Source organism: Oncorhynchus nerka, linkage group LG25 (assembly GCF_034236695.1).
Source record: "Oncorhynchus nerka isolate Pitt River linkage group LG25, Oner_Uvic_2.0, whole genome shotgun sequence".
NCBI lineage: Eukaryota > Metazoa > Chordata > Actinopteri > Salmoniformes > Salmonidae > Oncorhynchus > Oncorhynchus nerka.
In genome coordinates this window covers 30,582,162-30,608,994 of record NC_088420.1, presented here as the reverse complement: position 1 = coordinate 30,608,994, position 26,833 = coordinate 30,582,162, and the positions used below count along the sequence as shown (strand labels likewise).

At 41.6% G+C, this 26,833-nt stretch overlaps 1 protein-coding gene across 1 annotated transcript in view; it reads left to right on the top strand.

Annotated features, from left to right (window-relative positions):
- The window catches only part of LOC115109359 (copine-2-like), a 37,923-nt gene that overhangs the window by 1,800 nt on the left and 9,290 nt on the right, over positions 1 to 26,833 (top strand). The window contains exons 2-14 of the mRNA XM_029634168.2: positions 1,616 to 1,818; positions 3,564 to 3,743; positions 3,878 to 3,952; positions 4,168 to 4,239; positions 4,532 to 4,615; positions 4,809 to 4,898; positions 5,043 to 5,141; positions 5,624 to 5,710; positions 6,220 to 6,279; positions 14,696 to 14,829; positions 15,101 to 15,155; positions 15,779 to 15,830; positions 16,047 to 16,180. Coding sequence (XP_029490028.1) covers positions 1,645 to 1,818; positions 3,564 to 3,743; positions 3,878 to 3,952; positions 4,168 to 4,239; positions 4,532 to 4,615; positions 4,809 to 4,898; positions 5,043 to 5,141; positions 5,624 to 5,710; positions 6,220 to 6,279; positions 14,696 to 14,829; positions 15,101 to 15,155; positions 15,779 to 15,830; positions 16,047 to 16,180 — 1,296 coding nt within the window. The 5' untranslated portion in view covers positions 1,616 to 1,644. The remainder of the gene's footprint in view (positions 1 to 1,615; positions 1,819 to 3,563; positions 3,744 to 3,877; positions 3,953 to 4,167; positions 4,240 to 4,531; positions 4,616 to 4,808; positions 4,899 to 5,042; positions 5,142 to 5,623; positions 5,711 to 6,219; positions 6,280 to 14,695; positions 14,830 to 15,100; positions 15,156 to 15,778; positions 15,831 to 16,046; positions 16,181 to 26,833) is intronic.

Here is a 26,833-nt window from a genome sequence, read left to right as displayed (position 1 = left end):
CACTGCATAGTATTGCCCCATTCCCCTATTCCCCACAAATATGCTTATTGTACCCTGGGAAAGAAAATGCTCAATTTCTGCCACTTGTCAGCATACACTAGGGCAGACAGGTAATTAGAGTGTTAGAGTAAATGACCATGTACATTGTGTTTACTGTGCTATTAAGGTGAGTGAGGCACAGTTTCCAGTTTGAGCGATAAGGGGTTGTTGGTGTGTGTGTGTGTGTGTGTGTGTGTGTGTTTGGATTGTCGATCTCTCTGTTTGTATAAGGATAAGGATGATTATGCTGTTGATTTGGTAACAATACAAGTTTTCCATGACATCATCAGCCATCAGAAGTGAACAAATAGAATGTGGCTATTATGCTAAAAATGGCCCTTATGGTCAGGTTATATATGGCCAATGCTTTGCCTTAGGTGTGAAGAGTGTTTTAGTCACTCCAGTGACTGTAATGTTGGATGGACTGAACCTGAGGGGCTGTTTAGGGATATGGGGTGAGTTATCCCCCTTTTTACTTTAGGTATGTGAGCAATACTATGCTGATGTCTTCAGTATAATATTTTTACGGATACCAAAACAACATTTAACCGTTTACATTATACAAGCGAATGAGAATATGATACTTTACTTTTGCGCACTTGCGCACTTGCTTGCGCATACATACATCCATGAAGATTGATTATGATTTGGTTGGCAGTGTGTGATGTGTGTGTGTGTGTGTGTGTGTGTGTGTGTGTGTGTGTGTGTGTGTGTGTGTGTGTGTGTGTGTGTGTGTGTGTGTGTGTGTGTGTGTGTGTGTGTGGTGTGTGTGTGTGTGTGTGTGTGATGTGTGTGTTTGTGTGACGGAACACGTCCGTATGCTCCCTTTGTACACTTTTTCCATTTGTTTTGGTTGAAGCTAATTATTGGTAATGGAAGACCTTTATATGGTAAGAGCTTCATAGAGAGCCTTATCTATAGTGCTTATATAAAAAAGTCCATTAACCATATCAGAAAATGACAATGTAGGTAAATAATCATTTTGGTTTTAGTTGTATTTACAGTGGTTTTATTATAACCTTATATTGAATTACTTAAGTTAATAAATGATGCTATAACATATGCAGTTGCACATCTGTGATCTCTAGGGAATATAACCAATTTCCTGGTTCCACTAGCAGTGGAAGGAGGGTCTTCCACAATGGCACATCAGTATCTTAGCAACAAGAGCTCTCACCATACTCATCATGTCCTTACAAATGACATTACCTGTGCATGAATGTTTGACAGAGTACATATCTCATGAGTTATTCTCTCATATGACACATGATGGACCACTGTACTAGATCAATTATTCTGTGTGTGGCCCGGACCTTTGTTTTTCTTGCAGCTGAATTGATTTAGGCAACTCTATGGATACTGCACATGGATAAAATGACATTTTTATGTTCTATTGAATATGGAATATGAGGTCTCTGTAGGTCTCAAATGTTCTGTCATTAACCACCCTGCATTAAGGATCCCCATGTTTTTGTCAGTCTCTCTACCTTATTTTGAATCTATGAGTCTACAGAACACTCAGCGCTACAGTAATGTCATTCATAGTGCTGTTTCTCTTTGCTGTGTATGTTCCCAGGCTGTGGGAGGGCTGACAATCCTGCCGGCATGGCCTACACGCTAGGCACGGGGCCCGACTCTGGGCCAACCGTGAGTCCCCAGCACTGCATCACCAGGGTGGAGCTGTCTGTGTGCTGCGGCAACCTGCTGGACAGAGATGTGACCTCCAAGTCAGACCCCTTCTGTGTGCTATTCAATGAGGTGGACAGCAGCTGGGTTGAGGTGATGAGGGGAGGGGTGGACATGGGGGGAAAAGGGTGGATGAATAATGATTCATGGCGAGAGAAGGGAAATGGTTGCTGGAAAAGTAGAAGGAATGGGTGACTGACTGGAGGGTAGTATAGAGGTAAAAAAGAAATGAAGAATTTGTGGTTATGATGAAAGTTGGAACAAAGATGATACTGAGAGATGCTAAACGAGAGAGTTAAAAAGTAAAAGCAAACTACTTGAGAGGGTGAAATAAACATTACGAAGAAATTTCCTCTCACTGTTGAATGCTCTCAATGTTTTATCACTTACTAGTCAAGTTTGCAATAACACTGAGTGTTCTGTATAAACCAGGGAAATTGTGGATTTTTTTTAACCTTTATTTAACTAGGCAAGTCAGTTAAGAACAAATTCTAGGAACACTGCCTTGTTCAGGGGCAGAATGACAGATTTGTACCTTGCCAGCTTGGGGATTTGAACTTGCATCCTTTCAGTTACTAGCCCAATGCTCTAACCACTAGGCTACCCTGCCATCCACCTTTCTGCACCTATCAATATACTATGGAGAAACATTCATCCACAGCTGTCTTTGAAGCCGTGTTGCCTAACACAGTTACAAAGTCATATTGGCTATATTGTAAAAATGCATGAAAAAAGAAGCTTTCTGGCCTTACTATAAGGTTAGGGTTAGCAGTGTGGTTAGGGTTAGGTTTAAAATCACATTATAAGAAGAGAAATTGTAGAACTAGGCAGGGCTCATGACTGTGTGTGTGTGTGTGTGTGTGTGTGTGTGTGTGTGTGTGTGTGTGTGTGTGTGTGTGTGTGTGTGTGTGTGTGTGTGTGTGTGTGTGTGTGTGTGCGCGCTCTGGGTACCCTCTCAGTGCCAGGGAAAAACATGCCTGCCTGCCTGGGTAGTGTTCTGTTGAGGCAGGCTGAGTGTGTTCCTGCAGGCCTGAGCTGTCGGTCAACAGGGCAGGCTCCAACATGAAACCAGCATAGCGGTTGCTGCAGTAACCATGGAAACATGGATGGAAGCAAAGGAATCATGATGTTCTTAATGTGTGGAAAGAGAAATGTGGAATGGAACTAACAGGCAAACAGGGAAGGGACATGGAATATACACAGTGGGTTTTGAAAACGGGTAGCCTATGTATAAAAAGTACGTGTGTGCTATTCCGGAGGTGTAAAATAGTCATCATCACAATGGTTTCTCTTTGGATCATGATGAAAGCTACAGCATATGAAACACAAAATAATACACACACAGCCAGAAAACATACGGCAGAGCAGGCATTGAGAAGTGAAGGATTTTTCTCCCTGTCCGTCTAGGCGTGAGAGAGGGGTTCACTCTGGGTAGAGTGGCCATCTGTTCTGTGGGGGTAAAGAGGGACGTGTGATAACACAGAAAGGGGAGGGGGTAACGATCAGAAGGTGCGGGGAGAGACACAGAGACGCGGGGTTCCAGTCAAACAGACAAAGCAGAGAAGAAACATATACAGTCTGCTCCGCTCTAGGCTCAGCGATGGGAGAACAAGAGGGGGTGATGAGTATGTGTACATCTTCTATCAGTCTGAGTCAGACATACACTGTGTTAGTCACCACCACCTGGTTTTATCTTTCACATGAACAAGACCTTATCAACCTTCAACACCCCCACATGTCCACCCTCCACCTCCGCTGTGTGTGTGTGCGCGGTGGTTGTGTGTGAGTACAGTACTTGTTTGAGAAAAACATAGTGTATTCCTGTGTATTATTTTCAGATTGGTCGAACAGAGACTGCAGTGAATAACCTGAATCCAGTGTTTGGGGTGAAGTTTAAGGTGGACTACCATTTTGAGGAGGTCCAGAAGCTCAAGTTTGCCCTGTTTGATGAGGACAAGTGCAGCAGCCAGCTGTATGAGCATGACTTCCTGGGAGAGTACATCTGTACACTGGGGGTGGTATGCTACATGTCACACTGTTCTTGGAGTCTGTCTGTGACCCCTTTCTGCATCTGTTTATCACTTGCTTATGTTTATCTGCAGTTGGGCATTTCACTCCTCACTCACTTCTCTCTCTGGTCTGTGACCTTTAGATTGTGTCCAATAAGAAACTTCACCGACCACTAACCTTGGCCAATAGCAAGCCAGCTGGGAAAGGAACCATCACAGTGAGAACATCATGCTTATATGCCTCATTCCCACAAAGAAATCCAAGAACCATAAACATGTCCCCACACACACACACACACGCACACACACACACACACACACACACACACACACACACACACACACACACACACACACACACACACACACACACACACACACACACACACACACACACACACACACACACAGTAACAGTTTGTCTTGTATGCAGATAACTGCGCTGGAACTGTCAGACAATAGAATAATCACATTGACATTGTGTGGGAGAAAGCTTGACAAGAAGGTAAGAGTTACTGCTACTATGTTACCATCTCTGTTAAAAGGTTCTTACTTAATATATGGAACAACAATAATATTTTGTCCATTTATATTTTACATTTGAGTCAGTTAGCAGATGCTCTTATCCAGAGCTACTTTAATTAGTGCATTCATCTTAAAGTTGCAAAGTCAGAGATAGTAAGAGGAAAAAAACAGTCAAGTGCAAGAGTTAGTTCACACAAGTGTATTTGTATTTTTATAGTGGTATGCTGGCAGCTTTGTGGGCCATTGTCAAAACAGATTGTTTTGTTTTGTAGGATTTCTTTGGTAAATCAGACCCCTACCTAGAGTTCCATAAGCAAGGAGATGATGGGAAATGGATGTTAGTCCACAGGACAGAGGTGAGTTGGTCGGGGGTGGCTGTTTAAACTATTTAAATGTCAATACTGCAGAACTGAGTGTGTTATATCACCAAACAAGGTGTCTTACCACCTGCTGACAACAGTAACTGGATAGGCTTGGATTTGCTTCTGAGTTCTGTATTCCAAGTAACATGGAAGAAGTGTTCTCACAGTACCTGTTTTTGTGCTGCAGGTGATAAAGAACACTCTGGACCCGGTGTGGAAGCCCTTCACAGTACCACTCATCTCCCTCTGTAACGGGGACGTGGACAGGAGCATCAAGGTGAGTAAGGTTTATCAACGTGTACATTCATCTGAGGGCGATGGTATGAAAATGGAATCCCCTTTAGATACAGTATGTAAATAGCCAAATACATTTTAAGAAGTTATTTATTGTGGTATTACTGCATGGTGTCTCGTATTTTAGGTACTGTGCTATGATTACGACAACGATGGAGGCCATGACTTCATTGGAGAGTTTCAGACCACTGTCAACAAGATGAGTGAAGCCCAAAATTCACTGGAGGTGAGGGATGGATTTGAGAGCTACTCCAGTTTATCTATGGGGGTTTGTTCTGCATGCTTTAGTCATGCTGTGGTGTGGATCAAACACAATTTTTACATTGTCTCAACTCTCAGTGTTCTCCACACTGTGAGTGGATGACTCACTTAAGACACTGCAGTTAACACAGCAGTTAACACAGCTCACCATTTCTGAATGGAAGACACCTGTTCATTTGGATATTCACAAGAGCTTATTTACGCCTTGTTTTTAACCTCCTTAATACATGTTGGGTTATGCTTTATTTTACAGCCCGGCCACACCTGGAGAGAGAAGTATAGGAACAGCTCTGTATTTGACGTTTTTCGCTCCTGACTTCCTGTTGAAAACCTTGTGTCATTAGCTAATGGCAGAAATGCAAATACAGCCGATGTGAGAGTGTACATTGTGTGGATGTGCAGAGGGGTCCCAGTGGTAATTTCTTACTCTGTGTTCTTCTGCTCCAGATCGAATTTGAATGCATTAATCCCAAGAAACAGAAGAAGAAAAAGAGCTACAAAAACTCTGGAATCATCATTCTGAAGTCATGCAAGGTGAACCAAAACACATAGAGTCTAATAGATATAGTGTACACTATCCCTCTTAATGACTAATTAGTCAACCCACTATGGCAACTGCAAAATGCATATTAAGTCTAAAAGGAGACTGCCTTTTAATTAAATTATGAATGCACATTAAATCCTTATGCACACAGCTAATGACTTTCCTTCATAATATGTTTTTTATTACAAACAAAATGCCTGTAATTTTGGTTTTGCTGCAGGCAGGGATTAGAGTAATGGCTCAAATCGCTATTAAATGTATTTATTAATATCAGCACAAAACACCTGTCAGTCTCACACAGTCAACCAGGGGCTGCTGCAGTAATCACCTTTGTTCAGGCAGCCAATTACTGAGTATGGAGACTACTCAATCCTATCAAAGTGCCACTTCCGTGCCTTCTCCAATTATTTATCTATAGGAAAAATAATTTGAACTTGCTACAGTATGGATGGAATGGTATGAGCAGAGTGAGAATAATCGTTGAATACTGTATCCTCAGGTTGAAAGGGACTATACCTTCCTGGACTATATTTTAGGTGGATGCCAAATCATGTTCACTGTGAGTATGTCATCACTTACTTCAATGTGTCTCCCACGTTTTACCTTTAAACTCTGACCCTGTACTCCCACTCTCTACCTGTAAATTCTGACCCTGTACTCCCACTTTCTACCTGTAAACTCTGACCCTTTACTCCCACTCTCTACCTGTAAACTCTGACCCTGTACTCCCACTCTCTACCTGTAAACTCTGACCCTGTACTACCACTTTCTACCTGTAAACTCTGACCCTTTACTCCCACTCTCTACCTGTAAACTCTGACCCTGTACTCCCACTCTCTACCTGTAAACTCTGACCCTGTACTCCCACTTTCTACCTGTAAACTCTGACCCTTTACTCCCACTCTCTACCTGTAAACTCTGACCCTGTGCTCTAACACTCTACCTGTAAACCTGTAAACTGTGACCCTTTACTCCCACTTTCTACCTGTAAACTCTGACCCTGTGCTCTAACACTCTACCTGTAAACCTGTAAACTGTGACCCTGTACTCCCACTCTCTACCTGTAAACTCTGACCCTGTACTCCCACTTTCTACCTGTAAACTCTGACCCTTTACTCCCACTCTCTACCTGTAAACTCTGACCCTGTGCTCTAACACTTTACCTGTAAACCTGTAAACTGTGACCCTGTACTCCCACTCTCTACCTGTAAACTCTGACCCTGTGCTCTAACACTCTACCTGTAAACCTGTAAACTGTGACCCTGTACTCCAACTTTCTACCTGTAAACTCTGACCCTTTACTCCCACTCGCTACCTGTAAACTCTGACCCTGTACTCTCACTCTCCTAGTGGTATATACTGCACTCAATACCATCTACTGTATCTTGCCTATGCCGCTCTGTACCATCACTCATTCATATATCTTTATGTACATATTCTTTATCCCCTTACACTTGTGTCTATAAGGTAGTAGTTTTGGAATTGTTAGCTAGATTACTTGTTGGTTATTACTGCATTGTCGGAACTAGAAGCACAAGCATTTCGCTACACTCGCATTAACATCTGCTAACCATGTGTATGTGACAAATAACATTTGATTTGATTTGATTTGGCCGGTTATTTAATGCAGGAAAACTGAAATCCGTTTTATCTCATTTCTACCAGCATGTCACCTGTGCAACTAGAGGCTAAAAACTATAGATAACCTTTACTCCACAAACAGAGATGCATACAAAGCTCTCCCTCACCTTCCATTTGGAAAATATATCCTCCTGATTCCCGCTTACAAGCAAAATCTCAAACAGGAAGTATCAGTGACTCGCTCAATATGGAAGTGGTCCAATGCTAATCTACAGGACTTTCGCTAGCACTGCCTGGAATATGTTCCGGAACTCATCCGATGGCATTGAGGAGTTTACCACATCAGTCACCGGCTTTATTAATATGTGCATTGATGACGTCGTCCCCACAGTGACTGTACGTACATATCCAAACCAGAAGCCATGGATTACAAGCAACATCCGCACTGGGGCTGAAGGCTAGAGCTGCTGCTTCAAAGGAGCTGGACACTAACCCCGACTCTTATAAGATATCTCGCCAAATCATAACCACAAACCATCAAATAGGCAAAGTGTCAATACAGGACTAAGATCGAATCCTACTACACCGGCTCTGATGCTCGTCGGATGTGGCAGGGCTTCAAAAATATCACGGATTACAAAAGGAAACCCAGTCATGAGCTGCCGAGTGACGCACGTCTACCAGTCGAGCTAAAAATGCCTTCTATGCTCGCTTCGAGACAAGCAACACTAAATTACATTTACATTTACATTTAAGTCATTTAGCAGACGCTCTTATCCAGAGCGACTTACAAATTGGTGCGTTCACCTTAAGACATCCAGTGGAACAGCCACTTTACAATAGTGCATCTAAATCTTTTAAGGGGGGTGAGAAGGATTACTTTATCCTATCCTAGGTATTCCTGAAAGAGGTGGGGTTTCAGGTGTCTCCGGAAGGTGGTGATTGACTCCGCTGTCCTGGCGTCGTGAGGGAGTTTGTTCCACCATTGGGGGGCCAGAGCAGCGAACAGTTTTGACTGGGCTGCGCGGGAACTGTACTTCCTCAGTGGTAGGGAGGCGAGCAGGCCAGAGGTGGATGAACGCAGTGCCCTTGTTTGGGTGTAGGGCCTGATCAGAGCCTGGAGGTACTGAGGTGCCGTTCCCCTCACAGCTCCGTAGGCAAGCACCATGGTCTTGTAGCGGATGCGAGCTTCAACTGGAAGCTAGTGGAGAGAGCGGAGGAGCGGGGTGACGTGAGAGAACTTGGGAAGGTTGAACACCAGACGGGCTGCGGCGTTCTGGATGAGTTGTAGGGGTTTAATGGCACAGGCAGGGAGCCCAGCCAACAGCGAGTTGCAGTAATCCAGACGGGAGATGACAAGTGCCTGGATTAGGACCTGCGCTGCTTCCTGTGTGAGGCAGGGTCGTACTCTGCGGATGTTGTAGAGCATGAACCTACAGGAACGGGCCACCGCCTTGATGTTAGTTGAGAACGACAGGGTGTTGTCCAGGATCACGCCAAGGTTCTTAGCGCTCTGGGAGGAGGACACAATGGAGTTGTCAACCGTGATGGCGAGATCATGGAATGGGCAGTCCTTCCCCGGGAGGAAGAGCAGCTCCGTCTTGCAGAGGTTCAGCTTGAGGTGGTGATCCGTCATCCACACTGATATGTCTGCCAGACATGCAGAGATGCGATTCGCCACCACGCCACCTGGTAGGAAATCATGTGTGAGTGCACCAGCTATTCCAGATGACTGTGTGATCACGCTCTCCATAGTCGTGTGAGCAAGACCTTTAAACAGGTTAACATTTACAAGGCATGTCGAATTACCAGTACGTGCACTCAGAGCATGTGCTGACCAGCTGGCAAGTGTCGTCACTGACATTTTCAACATCTCCCTGACCAGTCTGTAATACCTATATCTTTGAAGTGGACCACCATCCCTGTGCCCAAGAACGCCAAGGTAACCTGTCTAAATGATTATCGCCCGATAACATTCACATCTGTAGCCATTAAGTGCTTTGAAAGGCTGGTCAGGACTCACATCAACACCATCATCCCAGACACCCTGGACCCACTACAATTCACATACTGCCCCAACAGATCCACAGATAACGCAATCTCTACTGCTCTCCACACTGCCCTTTCCCAACTGGACAAAAGGAACACCTACAGTACGTGAGGATGCTGTTCATTGACTACAGCTCAGTGTTCAACACCATAGTGCCCTCCAAGCTCATCACTATGCTAAGGACCCTGAGACTGAACACCTCCCTCTGCAACTACTCCAACTAGATCCTGGACTTCTTGACGCCCCCAGGTGGTGAGGTTAGGCATCAACACGTCAGCCACGCTGACCCTCAACATGGGGGCCCCTCAGGAGTGGGTGCTTAGTCCCCTCCTGTCACTAGCATAGCGCAGTTTCTCTGGGCCTCCGCAAGGTTGAAGTATAGACTACCGATCTCTGTCCATGGTGCTGAAATTTAGACATGTCTATGCGGCTTCATGCCTATCGAATCGATGATATGCTTTCTGTGGTGCCAGGGCTTAGCTTAGCTTTAACTAAAGGATACATGCTTATTGGTAGGCCTATTTGATCATAATTTTCTCATGTTATGCCTAACATTTCACGAAGCTATACACATTGTTGCAATGCTGCCATTTTTAGACTGCTGGCTGACTTGTTCAGTAATTAATGTTGGATATTCGAACATTGCAGATTGTAAAATAAATGTTAGATGCAACAGCATACATTTAAAAAATATATATAATCAACTGTCCTCTATAGGCTACCTGAATCTGCATGACATGAGCCGTCCTTGCGCTCTCTCCCAGCTTGGATAGAAAGTTGTGCGTAAAACCAGTCTATTAATGCCAAATAATACATTCAGTCCACGCTCAAAACACTAGCTTACTAGGGATTGTTTCATTATGCAGTGTACTGTCTATAGCTATGTACCGTATTTAGCTGCTACTTATAAACGTTTTATACAAATGTACACATTAAATAGCCAAACAATGAGGAACAAAGTAGTTGACTTGAGGATAAATTCAGACACTATTTATCGTTGAACGGGTTTTGTCTAGCTGATAGCCTACACAAATGGGCTGCAATATTCAAGGTAAATTAAATTCCATTTGAGAGTCTCCCCTGGTGTTTTGTGTGCAAATGCTTTCCCCACGGCCTGTAGTCCAGGTTGCGGGCCTGACTGTTTTCTGTATTGACAACCCACACAGTCTTTCCTGAGATATTGTGCATTATATGTCGGTTGCGCTGCATTTAAACCTAGTCTTGAGTGATGCAAGCCAAGATAGACCAGATTCCGGTTCACCGGTTCACCAGTATGAACGAAATCGCAAACAGCTTTTTTTGTTGTTCTTTTTTTTGCCCTCGAGAACTGTTTCAACTGCTTCCTATACTGTTAAACTCTTTCCGTAATGTATTTAGGCCGGCAATTGAGGAGAATGAGAGGCTCAATTAAAGATGTTACAGAACGGCTGTATTTGAAGGGCAACTCCCTTCTGCCCTGATGTTGCTACGGCAATCATGCTGTTTTTTTACCATCCCTATGTCGCTTCTGCAGAGAGATCATTTCTAAACTAAATCTCCCTAAGAAGCATTAGGCTCTCGGTCTGATATGCACTTTTGAACACCTGAGTAAGCTCCACTCACTATACTGGCTCCGTCATAGCCTTGACTATGGCATTTGTCCACTGATTTGTCCAGGCTGTATCACATCCGGCCATGATTGTGAGTCCCATGGGGTGGCCCAGCATCGTCCGGATTTGGCCGGGGTAGGCCGTCGTTGTAAATAAGAATTTGTTCTTAATTGACTTGCCTAATTAAATAAAGGTAAATAAAATAAATAAATAAAAACATCCCTGCATACTTAATTTTTTATATATCACTTTTTTTAGTCACATTCCTGAAGAAACAAACACTTACTTATGGAAATGTGTATGAATTACTTTTTGGAGGGTTACTGTCAAAATGATTTATTAAATTAATAAAAAATAGACATCTGTGAAAGGCACATTGGCCCCCAGAACTCGTGAGCCCCTCCGCCTTCCGCGGGCTGTCGGGTACGCCAGTGCCTCCTGTACTCCCTGTTCACCCACGACTGCACCCAGGCCTAATCACTGTTGACTATTAGACAGTGATGAGACAGCCTAAAGGGAGGAGTTCAGAGGCCTGGCAGTGAGGTGCCAATACAACAACCTCTCCCTCAACATCAGCAAGACAAAGAAGCTGATCGTGGACTAAAGGAAATGGAGGGCCCAGCACATCCCCATTAACATCGGCAGGGCTGTAGTGGAGCACGTTGAGAGCTTCAGGTTCCTCAGAGTGCTTGGCATCAACTGTAAGGCGCTACAGAGATTAGTGCGTACGACCCAGGACATCACTGGGGCCGAGCTCCCTGCCAACCAGGACCTCTATACCAGGCGGTGTCAGAAAAGTACCTTAAAAACTGTCAGACTCCAGCCACCCAAGTCATAGACTACATGGCAAGCGGTACCGATGCGGTACGACAAGTCTGTAACCAACAGGACCCTGAACAGCTTCTACCCCCAAGCTACAAACCTGCTTAATAATTAGTCCAGGTAGCTATTTCTTAACTATCCGCATTGACCCTTTTTGCACTAACTTGTATATAGCCAAGTTGTTGTTACTCATTGTGCGTCTATTATTACTTTTATTATTATTACAGGTTTTATTGTTCTATTATTTCTCTATTTCTTTGTCTCTGCATTGTCAGGAAAGGCTTGTGAGTAACCATTTCACTGTTAGTCCACACCTGTTGCTTACGAAGCATGGGCGTCATGTGACGAATACAATTTTAGTTTCTTTTTTGACATACACCAACAACAAAAAAACAAACACACTTGCATATGTTACTTCATTCATTGAATGCACACTATAGTACTGTAAATATTTGGAAACATGGTACAGGTGTAGGATCTTCAAGGTTTAAAAAGGCTTCCAAAGTTTATAATTTCCACTTTAAAATGTCAGACTTGATTTGCACTAACTATAAATGTATAATCCACACAACATTTCAAATGTCCTGTTGCTGAAGGATTATTTTCCTGCTGTGAGAAACTGGTCAAATTAAGATCTTGTAGGTTCAGATTTCTCCATAGGAGTGTAACGTTCGTCTTCGTCCTCCTCTGATGAGGAGTAAGAAATGTCAGACCAATGCACAGCGTGGTAAGTGTTCATCCTTTTAATAAACTGAACTGAACACTAAATACAAAGTAACAAAAGAGAACAAACGAAACAGCTCCATCAGGTGCAACACACAGAAAATCACCCACGAAACACAATAGAAAACAGGCTACCTAAATATGGTTCTCAATCAGGGACAACGATTGAGAGCTGCCTCTGATTGAGAACCATACCAGGCCAAACACAGAAATAGCAAATCATAGAAAAACTAACATAGACAACCCACCCAACTCACGCACTGACCATACTAAAACAAAGACATAATAAAAGAACTAAGGTCAGAATGTGACAAGTAGGAGAAAATCGTCATTGGTCTATTTTTGGCTGAGGCTGATGAGAGAAACATTGTGCGTCCCTGGTGATGTCACACCTTTGTGTCAGAGCTCTATTATTGGCCAGCCAGTGTATTTATCTCCAATTGTGCTGAAACATTGTCTACCACCATTTACGTATCCATGCTACCGTGAAATACTCGGAGGATCTGTTCCCTTTGTGGTGCCAAAATATGTGCATGATCTATTTTCTCAGCAAAATAGCTCCACCTGTATTTGATTATTTCCTGAATGGCAACATTAACTTTCCATGAATGTTTTATTCTGCCACACCTCTTTAGTTACTTGTATGTGACCAGATGTGTTTATTTATGTGGTTGTGGACCACAGACATTGTTCTGATTAGCAGGCTCTATGTGTGGTCCTGTTCAAGAAATGATTTTCTCCCCATGTTATTGTCAGAAAAATGTTTAAAGCAAATGGAACATTTGTGTTGCCATAGTTACTGTGATTTGTGCCGAAGCCAGACTATGTCTTTGCAGGAATAAACGAGGGAGAGACTGAAAACAATAATAGGAACATGACTGGAGACTATCTCCATGGTTTGGCTTTTGTGTTTGTAATGTATCCATAATGTTTTTGTCCTTTTAGTTTACATTTTCTAAAAACCTAGCTGCTAGGCAGGACATTTGAAATTAATCATGACAGTTTTACTAAATGTTTCCCATTTTAAAAGAGGAGGTACTACAATTTATACTGGGACAATTATATTTGTATTAAAAAAACATATTCAAAACACCAGTAGTCACACCTTAATCATCTACCTTAATCCAATATGATAATTTAAATGATTTAAAGAGTTCACACCTGCATGTTATAATTCAGTCAAGATCAGTGTCTGAGAAAGAATGTGAATCTAAATCCTCAAAGGTGCATCCTGCAGTTCTCGTAACCTGCTCTCTGAGTCCTTTGATTTGTCTCACAGAGAAAGATGTTCTCTCTCTCTGTTCCACTGCATTCAATCAGATTTAGCATGCACCTAATCCTAATCTGTTAGAGGGGAAATCTTCTCTACAGAGATGCAGATGAGAACCCTGCTCATATATAGACTGGAACTAGAGACTACAATGTTTGCAGTAGTTGCATGGGAAAACATATTGACTATATAACACAGTAGTATAGCATTGTATTAAAAGCAGCTTTAGAGTATTTGTCAAACTAGCCTAGAGGTCAGACCTGCGGTGTGGAGTGGTGCTTAGTAGACCAGTGTTAAGACTTGTAGTCATTCATGAGGTCATCTGATTGTACATTAGGTTGTTATCACAGCACCGGCCACCCCTTCAGAACCCTGTACCCATCTTTAAAGGTATGTTTAAGAAACATGGTCATTCATCTGGACTAAATTGAGATAAAGCTAAAGATTTGAGTCAGTTCCCTGCTCATGCAGAGTAGCAGCACACTCATCACATTGCCTAGGGCTTGATTGAGATGCAGGGGATTGGGCATATGAAGTGGCACCCTGATTCTGTCAGATCGCATCTCTCTCTCCCTTTCCCTCTCTTTCTGTCTTTCTCACCCTCTCTTTCTCTCTCTCTCTCTCTCTCTCAGCCACAACTTCGGTAGGAACTGGAGGAGATCTGAGTAGAAGCCATGCTCTCTGATAGGATTGTTGGTTAAAGGCATTAGCATGGACTGAATGAAGATGTGGGTTTGGGAGGGCTTGTTGAAATCTTTGAGTTAATGACCATGTTTATATTGTAACCATCTTTGCCCGAGGACAGGATCCTGAAATAAGGCTCTGTAGGATTCACTGGATTCTTTTTATATGCTCCACACCTTTGTTCATATTTAAGCTGATTTATAGGCTTTGTTTGTGTTTGTGAGCATGTCTGTCTCCTGTCTTGCTATTCCTGTAGGTTGGCATTGATTTCACAGCGTCTAATGGGAACCCTCGGGAGGCCTCCTCTCTTCACTTCATCAACCCTCTGGGCAGCAATGAGTACTTGTCCGCCATCCTGGCTGTGGGCCAGATCATCCAGGACTATGACACGTGAGTCCCATTAGTGTAAACAGTAATAACAGGACTCAATATGATCAAATCACAGATAAATAAAGTATTATATTTTATACATCACAGTCACTAAAAGGTCCCTTCAACTCTTCTAATTCTGTCTACTCAGTCATATTCTTTGTCACTCATTGTTTCTGATAAAGTACCAATCCGAGTTTATTGAGAAATTCCATAATGCAAAATTGCATGTTGAATTCTGATGAAGTTGCTTTTTACTCATCCCTGTCAATCTGTTGCCCTCCTTCCTCAGTGACAAAATGTTTCCTGCTCTGGGATTTGGGGCTCAACTCCCTCCAGACTGGAAAGTAAGTGTATAAACTGTCTACATGTGAGGGTGTGTCTTCACGGCACACTACATATGATAGACGTAGAGCCAAAAGTAATGCTAAAGAGAAGAGGGAGACTGGAAGACAGCGGCATCCCAGAGTATGTATAAAACAGACATATTCCAATAATTATGCAACTGTAATCCCATCTGCGTTGCCATGGCACTGCACTGATGTAAAGGACAACTGAATAAGGAGGCTGAGCAACAGAAATGGACAGAATATTTAGCCTTGCGTTCAGATACTTTATGGGAAGTGTTTAGGGAGGATAAATCCATCAGTGGTCGGAGAGGACTAGAGGAAGAAGAGAGGGAGAGGTTGAAACAATTGGAATGGAAGGGCAGTGCAGGGATGGGAATGTATGTAATGGATTTGGAGAGGAGGAAAGCAAGAAAGAACAGATCATGTGAAGCAGGGGGAATGGAGGAAGAGAAAATGCTTGTCACACAATTCACTGCTTTTCCCACCTGCTACAATCATACAATGGAAATGCATATTTCTAGTGCTCCCACATTCCTCTACAGTCTCTTACAGCCATTGGAAATTCTCAATGTACAATTTCTGCACCTGAGGAGACCTATTTTTGTCTCCTGTACCTGCAGGTGTCTCATGAATTTGCCATCAACTTTGACCCCACCAATCCCTTCTGCCAAGGTGGGCAACTATTATGTTTTCTGTAACCCCTGTTAAAAACCTTATTACAATGTACTCACTGCAGGCTGCACTTATTAGGGTTTGTTTCTTGCTTTATCCATGGAGTGGGTGTTATTTCTCATTTATTTGAGAACTACCATACTTAGCCCTCTGTCTGCTGGTGAGGGTGCTGGTTTGTGCTGGTTTCCATGTGTGATTCCTGTTTCCTATGGTCAGGCGTGGAGGGGATTGCCCAGGCCTACTCTGTCTGCCTGCCTCACATCCGTTTCTACGGCCCCACCAACTTCTCCCCCATCATCACCCATGTGGCCCGCTTTGCCACCCAGGCCCTTCAACAGGAGACTGCTGCGGTGAGGATTGCTTGTTATCAGTATTAGGATTTCTAGTTTCATTCTTTTATTGCTTATCCATTTTCATTTGATTGAATCTGTCATTTTCCTGTTAAAGATGTCCATCCGACTCATGTTATTAGTATGGGTCAACATTACCAGTTCCAAATGATATGTAAATCCCCCCACATGACCAATGCTTATTAACTTTAAAGGCGGGTGCACTTTGTAGTAAACACAAGCACTGTTCCACTGCCCAGGGCCAGATGTGGTAGCACATGCTGATCATGTGATGATGGTTTGCCAACAGTAACCCAGAGCTCCTGAAGTCACAGAACCTTTAAACATGCACAAGGTTGAAGAGGTATATAGGGTACTAAGGGGGTAACTGCCCCCACCCCATATAATTCACATTAAGACCACAAGATGTCACCAAATAATTTTTTCAACACTTTCCTTGGCTGCCACTGCTCTTGCTCAACAACAAAAAATCTTCTGTCATCACAACTTTTGGAGATATTTCAACAAAACGATTTTGTGGTAAGTTAATACAATTTTCTTACATTTAGAAAAAGTTGTAGATATATTCCAATGAAGTTAGATCTATAATTGTTTTAAATATACAAGTAGGAAAGCCTTAAGATAAATAATCCACTTGTTTAGAGATAAAGAGATATTTAGAGATAAAAAATTCTCGAAAAGTAGTAATATGTTGGATGAGTGTGTTGGGGGCAACAAGCCCCCCATTTATAGTTATGAATGTGTTTCTACTAGTCATTTAGACAATGACTAGCCTAGTTAGTGCTAGTTTATGCTAACTTTCTAGCTAGAAACTTCCCTAGCAGTAAATGCTAGCCAGCTAGCAAGTTAGCATAAGCTGCTAGAAGTGCTAGCTAGCAACCTTACTACCAGATAGTTTGACGTAACATACATAAAAAAATCGAACGTAACATAATTGCAGTTGTCAATGTGTCCACAAGTGACTGATAGCTTTACAGTTAATGTTACTTTATAGCCTTTTGCATTTCATGTCATATAGCTAGATACGTAGCTAGCTATGTTTTTAAGAGAGAGCTTTTCAATTGGCATCTCTCCCCTTGTTTTCAGTCACAGGTGGGGACATGGATTAGGTGTGAGCAGTGCAGGAGGTGGACTCATGAGTTGTGCTCCAATTTGACTGGGGATAGCTTGTTTTGTGACCTATGTACAAGTTAGAATTGTGCAATGGCAGAGCATAAGAGAGTTGCCTCCAATGTTACGCTGAATGAATTAGTTAAGTTATTATTATGAATTATTCAATTCCAATGTTATTTAATGTCATTAGTTATATTCCATTCCAATATTATATTCTAATTAATATTTTTTGAATTAATTAAAAACAACTATTGAAACCCTTGCTGCTGAATGTAATTTTAAAGACTGCTGGGATTGAAAATCTTGCATTATATAAATCATATTTAGTGTAATTGTACAAAATGGATTGTATGGAAAAGGAACAACAAAGAAAGAACAAATAAAATGAATATGCAGGTCAGTTAAAACAAGGGACTTAACATCAAATCTCCTCATAGTGCGGATGACATGTGCAACGCCATTCCCCCTCCCCATATTTTATTTAAATAATACAAATAAGACATCTAGACTTCGCTTATAAGTATTACATACTAAAGAATTTTAAGATAAAACTGATTAAATGGATTTTAACACCCTATGCCATAATCTTCTACCGGGGTAAATGACACCCGGGGCAGTTACCCAGGTACTTTTTTAAAGCCCCTTTTCTAAAACAACATTTTATGAAATTACAAAAAAGTGTAAACTGTAGTAATTTATTTCCCCTTATAGTTTATTTGCCTAAGTATGACCTTCATCCACATACCAATTTTTTTCCCAAATGTTGCTTTTTTTGTGTCAGCAATTAGACATTGCTGGTTACTCCCAGGTACCCTACCACTGAGCCATTACATGACGTCTTCTTGGTAGAGGTTTTTATAGAAAACCAGGTAGAGGTTTTTATAGAAAGATTCCGTATCCATGGAAACTTACCCTTGCTGAAGCAACTCAAAAAACATATTTAACAATATTGGAAATAGCTGGAGCGATGTCTACATCATCAACTCTATACGCAACCTATTCAAACACTTTGTACTCATGCCTGTTTTTACAACAATAGTGCTCTGTATTCTGCCTCTCATGCATAATGAGACATAACAGGCTCTAGCTTATTGGTAAAGTCATAACAGTTACAGAGTAAAAAGTCCATCTCATTGGACAGCCTTCCTTGTACGAATAATTGTTTTCTGTGTCCATCAGACAGGCTTGTTTCCCTCAGAGCTGCTCAGCATGCTGTAATTAGAAAATAATGAGTCCCCTTACTGCTGTTCACACGGGCCTATCAGCAAGCTGTGTGTTTTCTGTTTTGTGTGTGTGTGTGTGTGTGTGCGTGCGTGTGTGTGTGCGTGCGTGTGTGTGTGTGTGTGCGTGCGTGCGTGTGTGCGTGCGTGCGTGCGTGTGTGCGTGCGTGCGTGTGTGTGTGTGTGTGTGTGCGTGTGTGTGCGTGCGTGCGTGCGTGCGTGCGTGCGTGCGTGTGTGTGTGTGTGTGCGTGCGTTTTGGACTCAGGGTATGTAAGACTGGGAATTGGATCTAGCACTAACAGATCCTAATTGCTGTGTGGAAAAACCTCAAAACTCTGATTCTGGTTGTCAGTTCAAAGTCAGCAGAGGCATTTTGAAAATCGCTCTTATTACCAGCCCAGAGGAGAAGAGAGCAGCTATTAAAACCCCCCTTTCAATTCTAGTTATTTATAGAAGGTGATTCAGTGAACAAATGTTCCCTCTTTTCCTTTTGTTGTTCATGGGTTTTAATGACTAATGAGGCGAAGGCTAAGAGTTCTGCTCCATTCTGTTGCCGTCTGTCTGTCTCTGCTACAGGAGAGGTTCTGACTCTAGACAGAGATGCAGCACTGGAGAATGTGACAGTAAGGATGTGACAGTGGCCACGTTCGAGGAGATCACTTTTGTCAAGTCGGGTACCATCGTTGGTTACCGTCTTTCAAAGTGTGTTGCATTATGGGGATAGAAATGGTGTGACTTGTGCCTGCATGTTATCAAAAATCATATGATCAAAAATCATGTGATCAAAGGTCATAAAGTTTCGGCTGCAGTCTTCTGCGCATTTCTACAGTTGCTCTTCACCAATTCATCCTGGAGCATCACCTGCAATGTGGGAGGCTCTATTGTCAACCAATCATTAGGGTGTTTTTGTTTGACACACACGAACGTGACACTCATGTTCATGAGTGTGTGAAATGGGGATTGGAGACATGTTTATTTCAACATTTTAAAGAGCAACTTTTATAAACAATGGCAACGCTGGCATGTTGCACCGAGCCTTGCTGTTGGAAAACCACCTCAGCTTTAGTCTACAGTCTGTTGCTTTCTCCTTACCACTCAAACAAGCCCAGTGACTCTTACATTTTGTCATTTAACAGATGCTCTGGATTTACAGTAGTGAGTGCATAAATGTTACTACTTTTCCCCCTTGGGAATCAAACCCACAATCCTGACATTACAAGCGCCATTCTCTACCAACTGAGACACAAGAGACTCTAGTGTAAACAGACTAGAATGAGACTGTTAAAGAGTATTTTCCTCCAGGGAAAGAAGACTGACCAGGACATAATGTGCAAAGTTAAGGATATACAGTAGCTAACATTCTTATACCCTAAGAATAGTGAAAATACAGCCCAGACCCCTCATTGGACCTTCTATTTCCTGGCTTCACATTCAGATGTACACAGCATGTGGGTTTGACAAGTAATAGCTTGTTATTATTAAGCATTCTTCAGAGGCTCCTGGGAGCTTTATGTCCCTAATTGCACCCTGTCACCCCAGAGAAATAGGAGAGAAATAGAGAAAGACCAAGGAGAATTTCACTGCAATTTGCTGGTATATTAACTGTAAAAAGAAAGATAAATTAGCTATTGTGTTCACTTCACAAGGTTTTAGAAATGGAAGAGATAAATACCTTGGTGTGTGCATGTGTGCACTCGCAAATCACCTGCTAGGCACTGTAAATGTCTGTCCCTGTCCCTGCCTTTGATAATGATTTTGGCTGTGTGTGAGTGTGTGCAAAACGTCTGCGCTTCAGCGTGGTAGCTGTGTCTGTCTCTTAGATAATGATTCACTAATGAGCGTGCCTGTAAGTACATTAAAGGAGCAGACTTCACAGTGTCCACAGGAGCGGGGGCTTCTATCAAACATAGGCCAGCTCTGGTGGCCCTTCTGACGGGAAGCAGGCAGGAGCAAGGGGGCGCAACAGCAAGTATATCTGTGGGACTGTGTTTGTGTGGGAGGAAACTACTGACAAGACTACAGAGATGACCAGAGAGCAGTCAGTACAGACAATAGCCAAGCCGTGTGTGTGTTGCGGTGTTTGTGAACTTGTCAAGGTATATCTGTCTGTGTGTATTTGAGTAAAACCATGTATATTTGTGCACAGTTTTGGGTTTGTTACCTTCTAATGTAATCCATTACAGTTAGATTACATTACAGTCAGTTAGAGTTACTTGTCCAAATTGTTTATCAATAATGTAACTTTTGGATTACCCGAACTCAGTAACATAATCTGATTACTTTCAGTTACTGTTAGATTGCTTTCCCCTTCAGAGGCATTAAACGAAGACAAAAATGACTATTACCAATTGAACAACACCTATTGCAAGATAAATCAATGACAGTTTACATAGTGTGAGCTCCAAAATATTGGGACAGCGATAATTTTTTGTTGTTGTTTTGGCTCTGTACTCCAGCACTTTGAATTTGAAATGATACAATGACTATGTAGCTGAAACATCAGCTGCTAAACTGGACCTTGATAAGCTCAGGTGTGTTTCATGGCTGGATGAAAAGCAAGCACACCCAGTAGCTATCCACATTTATGCTGACCTTTTGTATGTAGGTTACATAGAGACCACACCAATTATTGGTCATGGAAATGTGGTTGTCATGGAGAAGTCATGAAATTCCATCTGTCAAAATGTGTTAACCCTTTATTTAGTGAATAACCAGAGGTCTCTATAGAATACTCTATTCTGGTATTTCTAGCATTCTAATGGACCTACTTGAAAAAAGACAGCTCCTGCACCTTTGTCATGCCAATTCAAGCACTGGGTAGCATCCACATTAGTGTAGAAGTGTTTACAAACATATTCTATTCTTATTTACAATAAAAGTTACTCCAAAATGACACCATTTATTTCTATTGGGCACAAAAGAATGATAAACACAACCAAAACAAACAGCAAGTGCACCCAACAAGTTTGTACTGTCACAAACTTAATGTAGTCATTGCGTGCTAGGAATATGGGACCAAATACTTAACTTTTTACTACTTTAATACACATAAGTGAATTTGTCCCAATACTTTTGTATTGTACAAAACGTGCAGTAATTTCTAAATGGTTCCCCGATATGGATGAAAATACCCTCAAATTAAAGCTGACAGTACAGAGCCAAAACAACAACAAAATATGTCACTGTCAAAATACTTCTGGAGCTCACTGTAGCTGGCCGTAAACAAATGTAGCATTTTACTTTAGGGATTATGTAGGCTTCTAACACATTGCTTCCTACTTCATAATAAAGACATAATAAAAACATAATAAAATGATTAGGCTATATATTTACATTAAAAACCAAAGTCTGTCAGATTTCCAGTCATTCCAATGAATTAAATACTCCTTGATCTTCAAGAATAGGACTTGGAAATAAACTCAGCAAAAAAAGAAACGTCCCTTTTCCAGGACCCTGTCTTTCAAAGATGATTCGTAAAAATCCAAATAACTTCACAATCTTTATTGTAAAGGGTTTTAACACTGTTTCCCATGCTTGTTCAATGAACCATAAACAATTAATGAACATGCACCTGTGGATCGGTTGTTAAGACACTAACAGCTTACTGTCACGCCCTGGCCATAGAGAGGCTTTTTATTCTCTATTTTTGTTAGGCCAGGGTATGACTAGGGTGGGCATTCTATGTCCTTTTTTCTATGTTTTGTATTTCTATGTCTTGGCCTGGTATGGTTCTCAATCAGGGACAGCTGTCTATCGTTGTCTCTGATTGAGAACCATACTTAGGTACCCTTTTCCCCCACCTGTTTTGTGGGAAGTTAACTTTGACTTTGTTCAGGACGCATAGCCCAAAGCTTCACGGTTTGGTGTTGTTCTTTGTTTTGTCAGCGTCATTTTTAATAAAAAGAAAATGTACGCTTACCATGCTGCACCTTGGTCCAGTCCTTCAGCCAGCCGTGACACTTACAGACGGTAGGCAATTAAGGTCACAGTTATGAAAACTTAGGACACTAAAGAGGCCTTTCTACTGATTCTGAAAAACACCAAAAGAATGCGCAGGGTCCCTGCTCATCTGCGTGAACGTGCCTTAGGCATGCTGCAAGGAGGCATGAGGACTGCAGATGTGGCCAGGGCAATAAATTGCAATGACCGTACTGTGAGATGCCTAAGACAGCACTACAGGGAGACAGGATAGACAGCTGATCATCCTCGCAGTGGCAGACCACGTGTAACAACACCTGCACAGGATCGGTACATCCAAACATCACACCTGCGGGACAGGTACAGGATGACAATAACAACTGCCGGAGTTACAACAATCCCTCCATCAGTGATCAGCCTGTCCACAATAGGCTGAGAGAGGCTGAACTGAGGGCTTGGACAGGACTGGCAAAAAGTGCTCTTCACTGACGAGTCGCGGTTTTGTCTCACCAGGGGTGATGGTCGGATTCGTGTTTATCATCGAAGGAATGAGTGTTATACCGAGGCCTGTACTCTGGAGCGGGATCGATTTGGAGGTGGAGGGTCCGTCATGGTCTGGGGTGGTGTGTCACAGCATCGTCAGACTGAGCTTGTTGTCATTGCAGGCAATCTCAACGCTGTGCGTTACAGGGAAGACATCCTCCTCCCTCATGTGGTACCCTTCCTGCAGGCTCATCCTGACATGACCCTCCAGCATGACAATGCCACCAGACATACTGCTCATTCTATGTGTGATTTCCTGCAAGACAGGAATGTCAGTGTTCTGCCATATCCAGCAAAGAGCCCGGATCTCAATCCTATTGAGCACGTCTGGAACCTGTTGGATCAGAGGTTGAGGGCTTGGGCCATTCCCCCCAGAAATGTCCGGAAATTTGCAGGTGCCTTGGTGGAAGAGTGTGGTAACATCTCACAGCAAGAACTGGCAAATCTGGTGCAGTCCATGAGGAGGAGATGCACTGCAGTACTTAATGCAGCTGGTGGCCACACCAGATACTGACTGTTACTTTTGATTTTGTCACATTATTCCATTTCTGTTAGTCACATGTCTGTGGAACTTGTTCAGTTTGTCTCAGTTGTTGAATCTTGTTATGTTCATACAAATATTTACACGTGAGAGGACGTTTCTTTTTTTGCTGAGTTTATACATTAGTCTATTTGTTTTACCTGAACAAAACCCCAAAACAAAGGATATATTAGCCTATTCTGTTGTTTATGTTTTTCTCATGGAGGACTGATTGGGCTCATTGCTTCAAAACATGGTTGAAAAATAAATGCTGCTCTCATTGAATGGCATGCTTTGAGCACCACAGATAAGTGCTATTTGCACAGTGGTGGAAAAAGTACCCAATTGTCATACTTGAGTAAAAGTATATATACCTTAATCGTCAGCCAGTAAAATACTATTTGAGTAAAAGTCTAAAAGTATTTGTTTTTAAATATACTTAAGTATCAAAAGTAAATGTAATTGCTCAAATATACTTAAGTATTAAAAGTCAGAGTACTTTTGGTTGTCAGGAAAAATGTATGAACTAAAAAGTACAATATTTTCTTTAGGAATGTGATGAAGTAAAAGTGGTCAAAAATATAAATAGTAAAATAAAGTACAGATACACCCAAAAACTCGTACTTTAAAGTATTTTTACTTAAGTACTTTACACCACTGTATTTGTATGACGTGAAGAATTAATGCCATATGCTGCATTTGCTATACAGTAGGCCAATTGTTTACATTTTTGTTGGTGACACCCTAGAATAGGAATTAGAATACTTAATTAATTTAATAGGATCTCTGGGTGAAGTCTATCAAAATTGAGTTTAAGCATGTGTCCCAGCGGAGGCCGCTGATTGGCTGAATACCCAGGGCGCGAGGTGGTTGGAGTTATCAACAAAGTAGCATGACAGAAATATGATGTCAAGTTTTCGAAAACTAACAGTAGTTTCTTTGAGAAAATATAATGCATAAAGTGATCTGTGCATTTGATGATTTGCATGTCAACAAAATGGATGACCACTGATACACATGCTGCCACTGTTTTGAACAGATTAGATTATACTATTTAGAATGAGCAGCCAGCTCACGGACGAACAAGTGCACCAGGGAGAATGCAACAAGCAGCATAAAGATGCAATACGTGAAAACACATTATTTAACTGGGGATATCTAGCTAACATAATGTCACAAAGCACTATATGCTAGCTAGTCAAAGGTGCAATATGCATAAATCGCTCCACCATTTCCTAGTTTCTAAAATTCTAGTAGTTCACCTAATTTCAGTTTATGTGACAAAACAAGCAAGTGTAGAGAATCATTGTACCATTAATCCACTGTGAACTGTATTTTCAATAACCAAATACATTGTACTTTCAGCTGTTTGAAGTTGGTGTACAAACCAAAAGTAAAAGACGCAAAAACTAACCTTAAGAACTGGAACAATAGAAATAGCTTACATAGAATAGATCTGCCGCTTCTTAGACTAGCTTTCAATGAGAATGACAGATAACTCACATTTCTATGTGAATTTGGTCAGTCACCAAAAAATGTACGTATTGCAGCTTTAACATTCATTCTGAAATAACTTCATATTTAAGTTAGTCAGATATTAGTTTAGAAAAACTTGAGATTGGAGCTGGGAGCTAACTAGCTAGCTAGCTGCTTCTCAAATTTAGATCATAGTTCATTTGACCCAGAAAATGTGCTAAACTATTTTTCAATGTTTCTCAATTCATTTGATCATGCTTTGTGATACACCTGGTTTTATGGTGTTTTAGTCCACACCACATTGCCTCATCACCTACAATAGATCCTGATGAACAACATGGGGAGAAACAATTGGCCATTTTTGTCCTACCAGATCTGCATTGAGACGGTTCCAGCTCGTGTATCCCTCTGTCCTTCAACTGTTGTTGGGTGTAGTTGTCCGGTTTATCAGGTCCCAGGCTCCCATGACTGTTATGATTATTTATTTACATGTTAATTACAATTAGCTTCTTGCTTTAGCGCCATCGGTACCTGATAGAGCAGATTTAGTCTCACATGAGGTAAGCTGTCTGGCGCCAGCAGTGGGGATTTTAGCATGTAAATCTTGGGGGGGAACTTCAACCGATTTTTTTAGATGCATGCCAGCAAAGCCACTACACTACACAACACTAAACAATACATTAATTGCACTATAACAGTGACAAACGGTGCCCACAAACTGTTAGGGTCTACATAAAGCTGTTCTGACAGCAGAGCTTTCCTTCAGCACCATGGAGAAAATCCTTATCACTGCTACACCTGGTTATCAACGGAGCCTCCTTTGCAGCAAAAACGTTAATTCAGCCTCATTTACTGCCTCTTTAAAAACCATTGTTGACATGGCTGACTTTAAATAAATTTGGTTTCTACTGACTCCTTGACTCCTTCAACAATAACTGATGCCGACATGAGTTTAGACTTTTGAATCGTACACAAACCTTTTTACATTTATGTTCAGTAAATTCATAATGTTTATTCTTATATCATTAACACTTAGCTGTAAGTATAAGCAAGTGCAAGCAAACGAGCTGCAATAAGGTAGGTCTTCATTCAGCACTTTCAAAATGGACACAGACGGAATTTAAATAGGTGTTAGTTTAGATCAATTCAGCAGATGTTGAGGCCTTCACTTTACCCTTCTTTAAGTCACCAGAGAGAGAGAGATGTGGTTAGCTTACCATATGGAGTATTTTATTAGGCCTCTGTGGTCTAATAGACAAAACAACCTTCGCAATATAATCTGGAATTCTATGGGTCAATAACTGGACTTTCACTGGGAAACATGGTTACGGACCCAACAACATTATAGTATCCCCTTGTTGTGGAGAAAAGCAATAAGCTAATTATAATACACAAAGTAAGCAAAACAAAGAAATGCATCATTCCAACATTGACTAAAATTATTAATAAGTTACTAATGAGATATACCTATATAAGCAATATAACAATTGAGATGTACAAACTATAGCATAATGGAATGGTGAGTGGATAAGAGGCAAGCCGTAATTTTGAATTAAGACATGAACTAGCAAGCTTTTGTTCAGCATTTTGAAATGGACAGCGACATAATACAGAAGATGGGCAGTTGTTACAGTATTCTCCCTGTACAGTTATGGCCAAAGGTTTTGAGAATGACACAAATATTCATTTCCACAAAGTTTGCTGCTTCAGTGTTTTTAGATATTTTTGCCAGATGTTACTATGGAATACTGAAGTATAATTACAAGCATTTCATAAATGTCAAAGGCTTCTATTGACAATTACATGAAGATGCAGAGTCAATATTTGCAGTGTTGACCCTTCTTTTTCAAGACCTCTGCAAA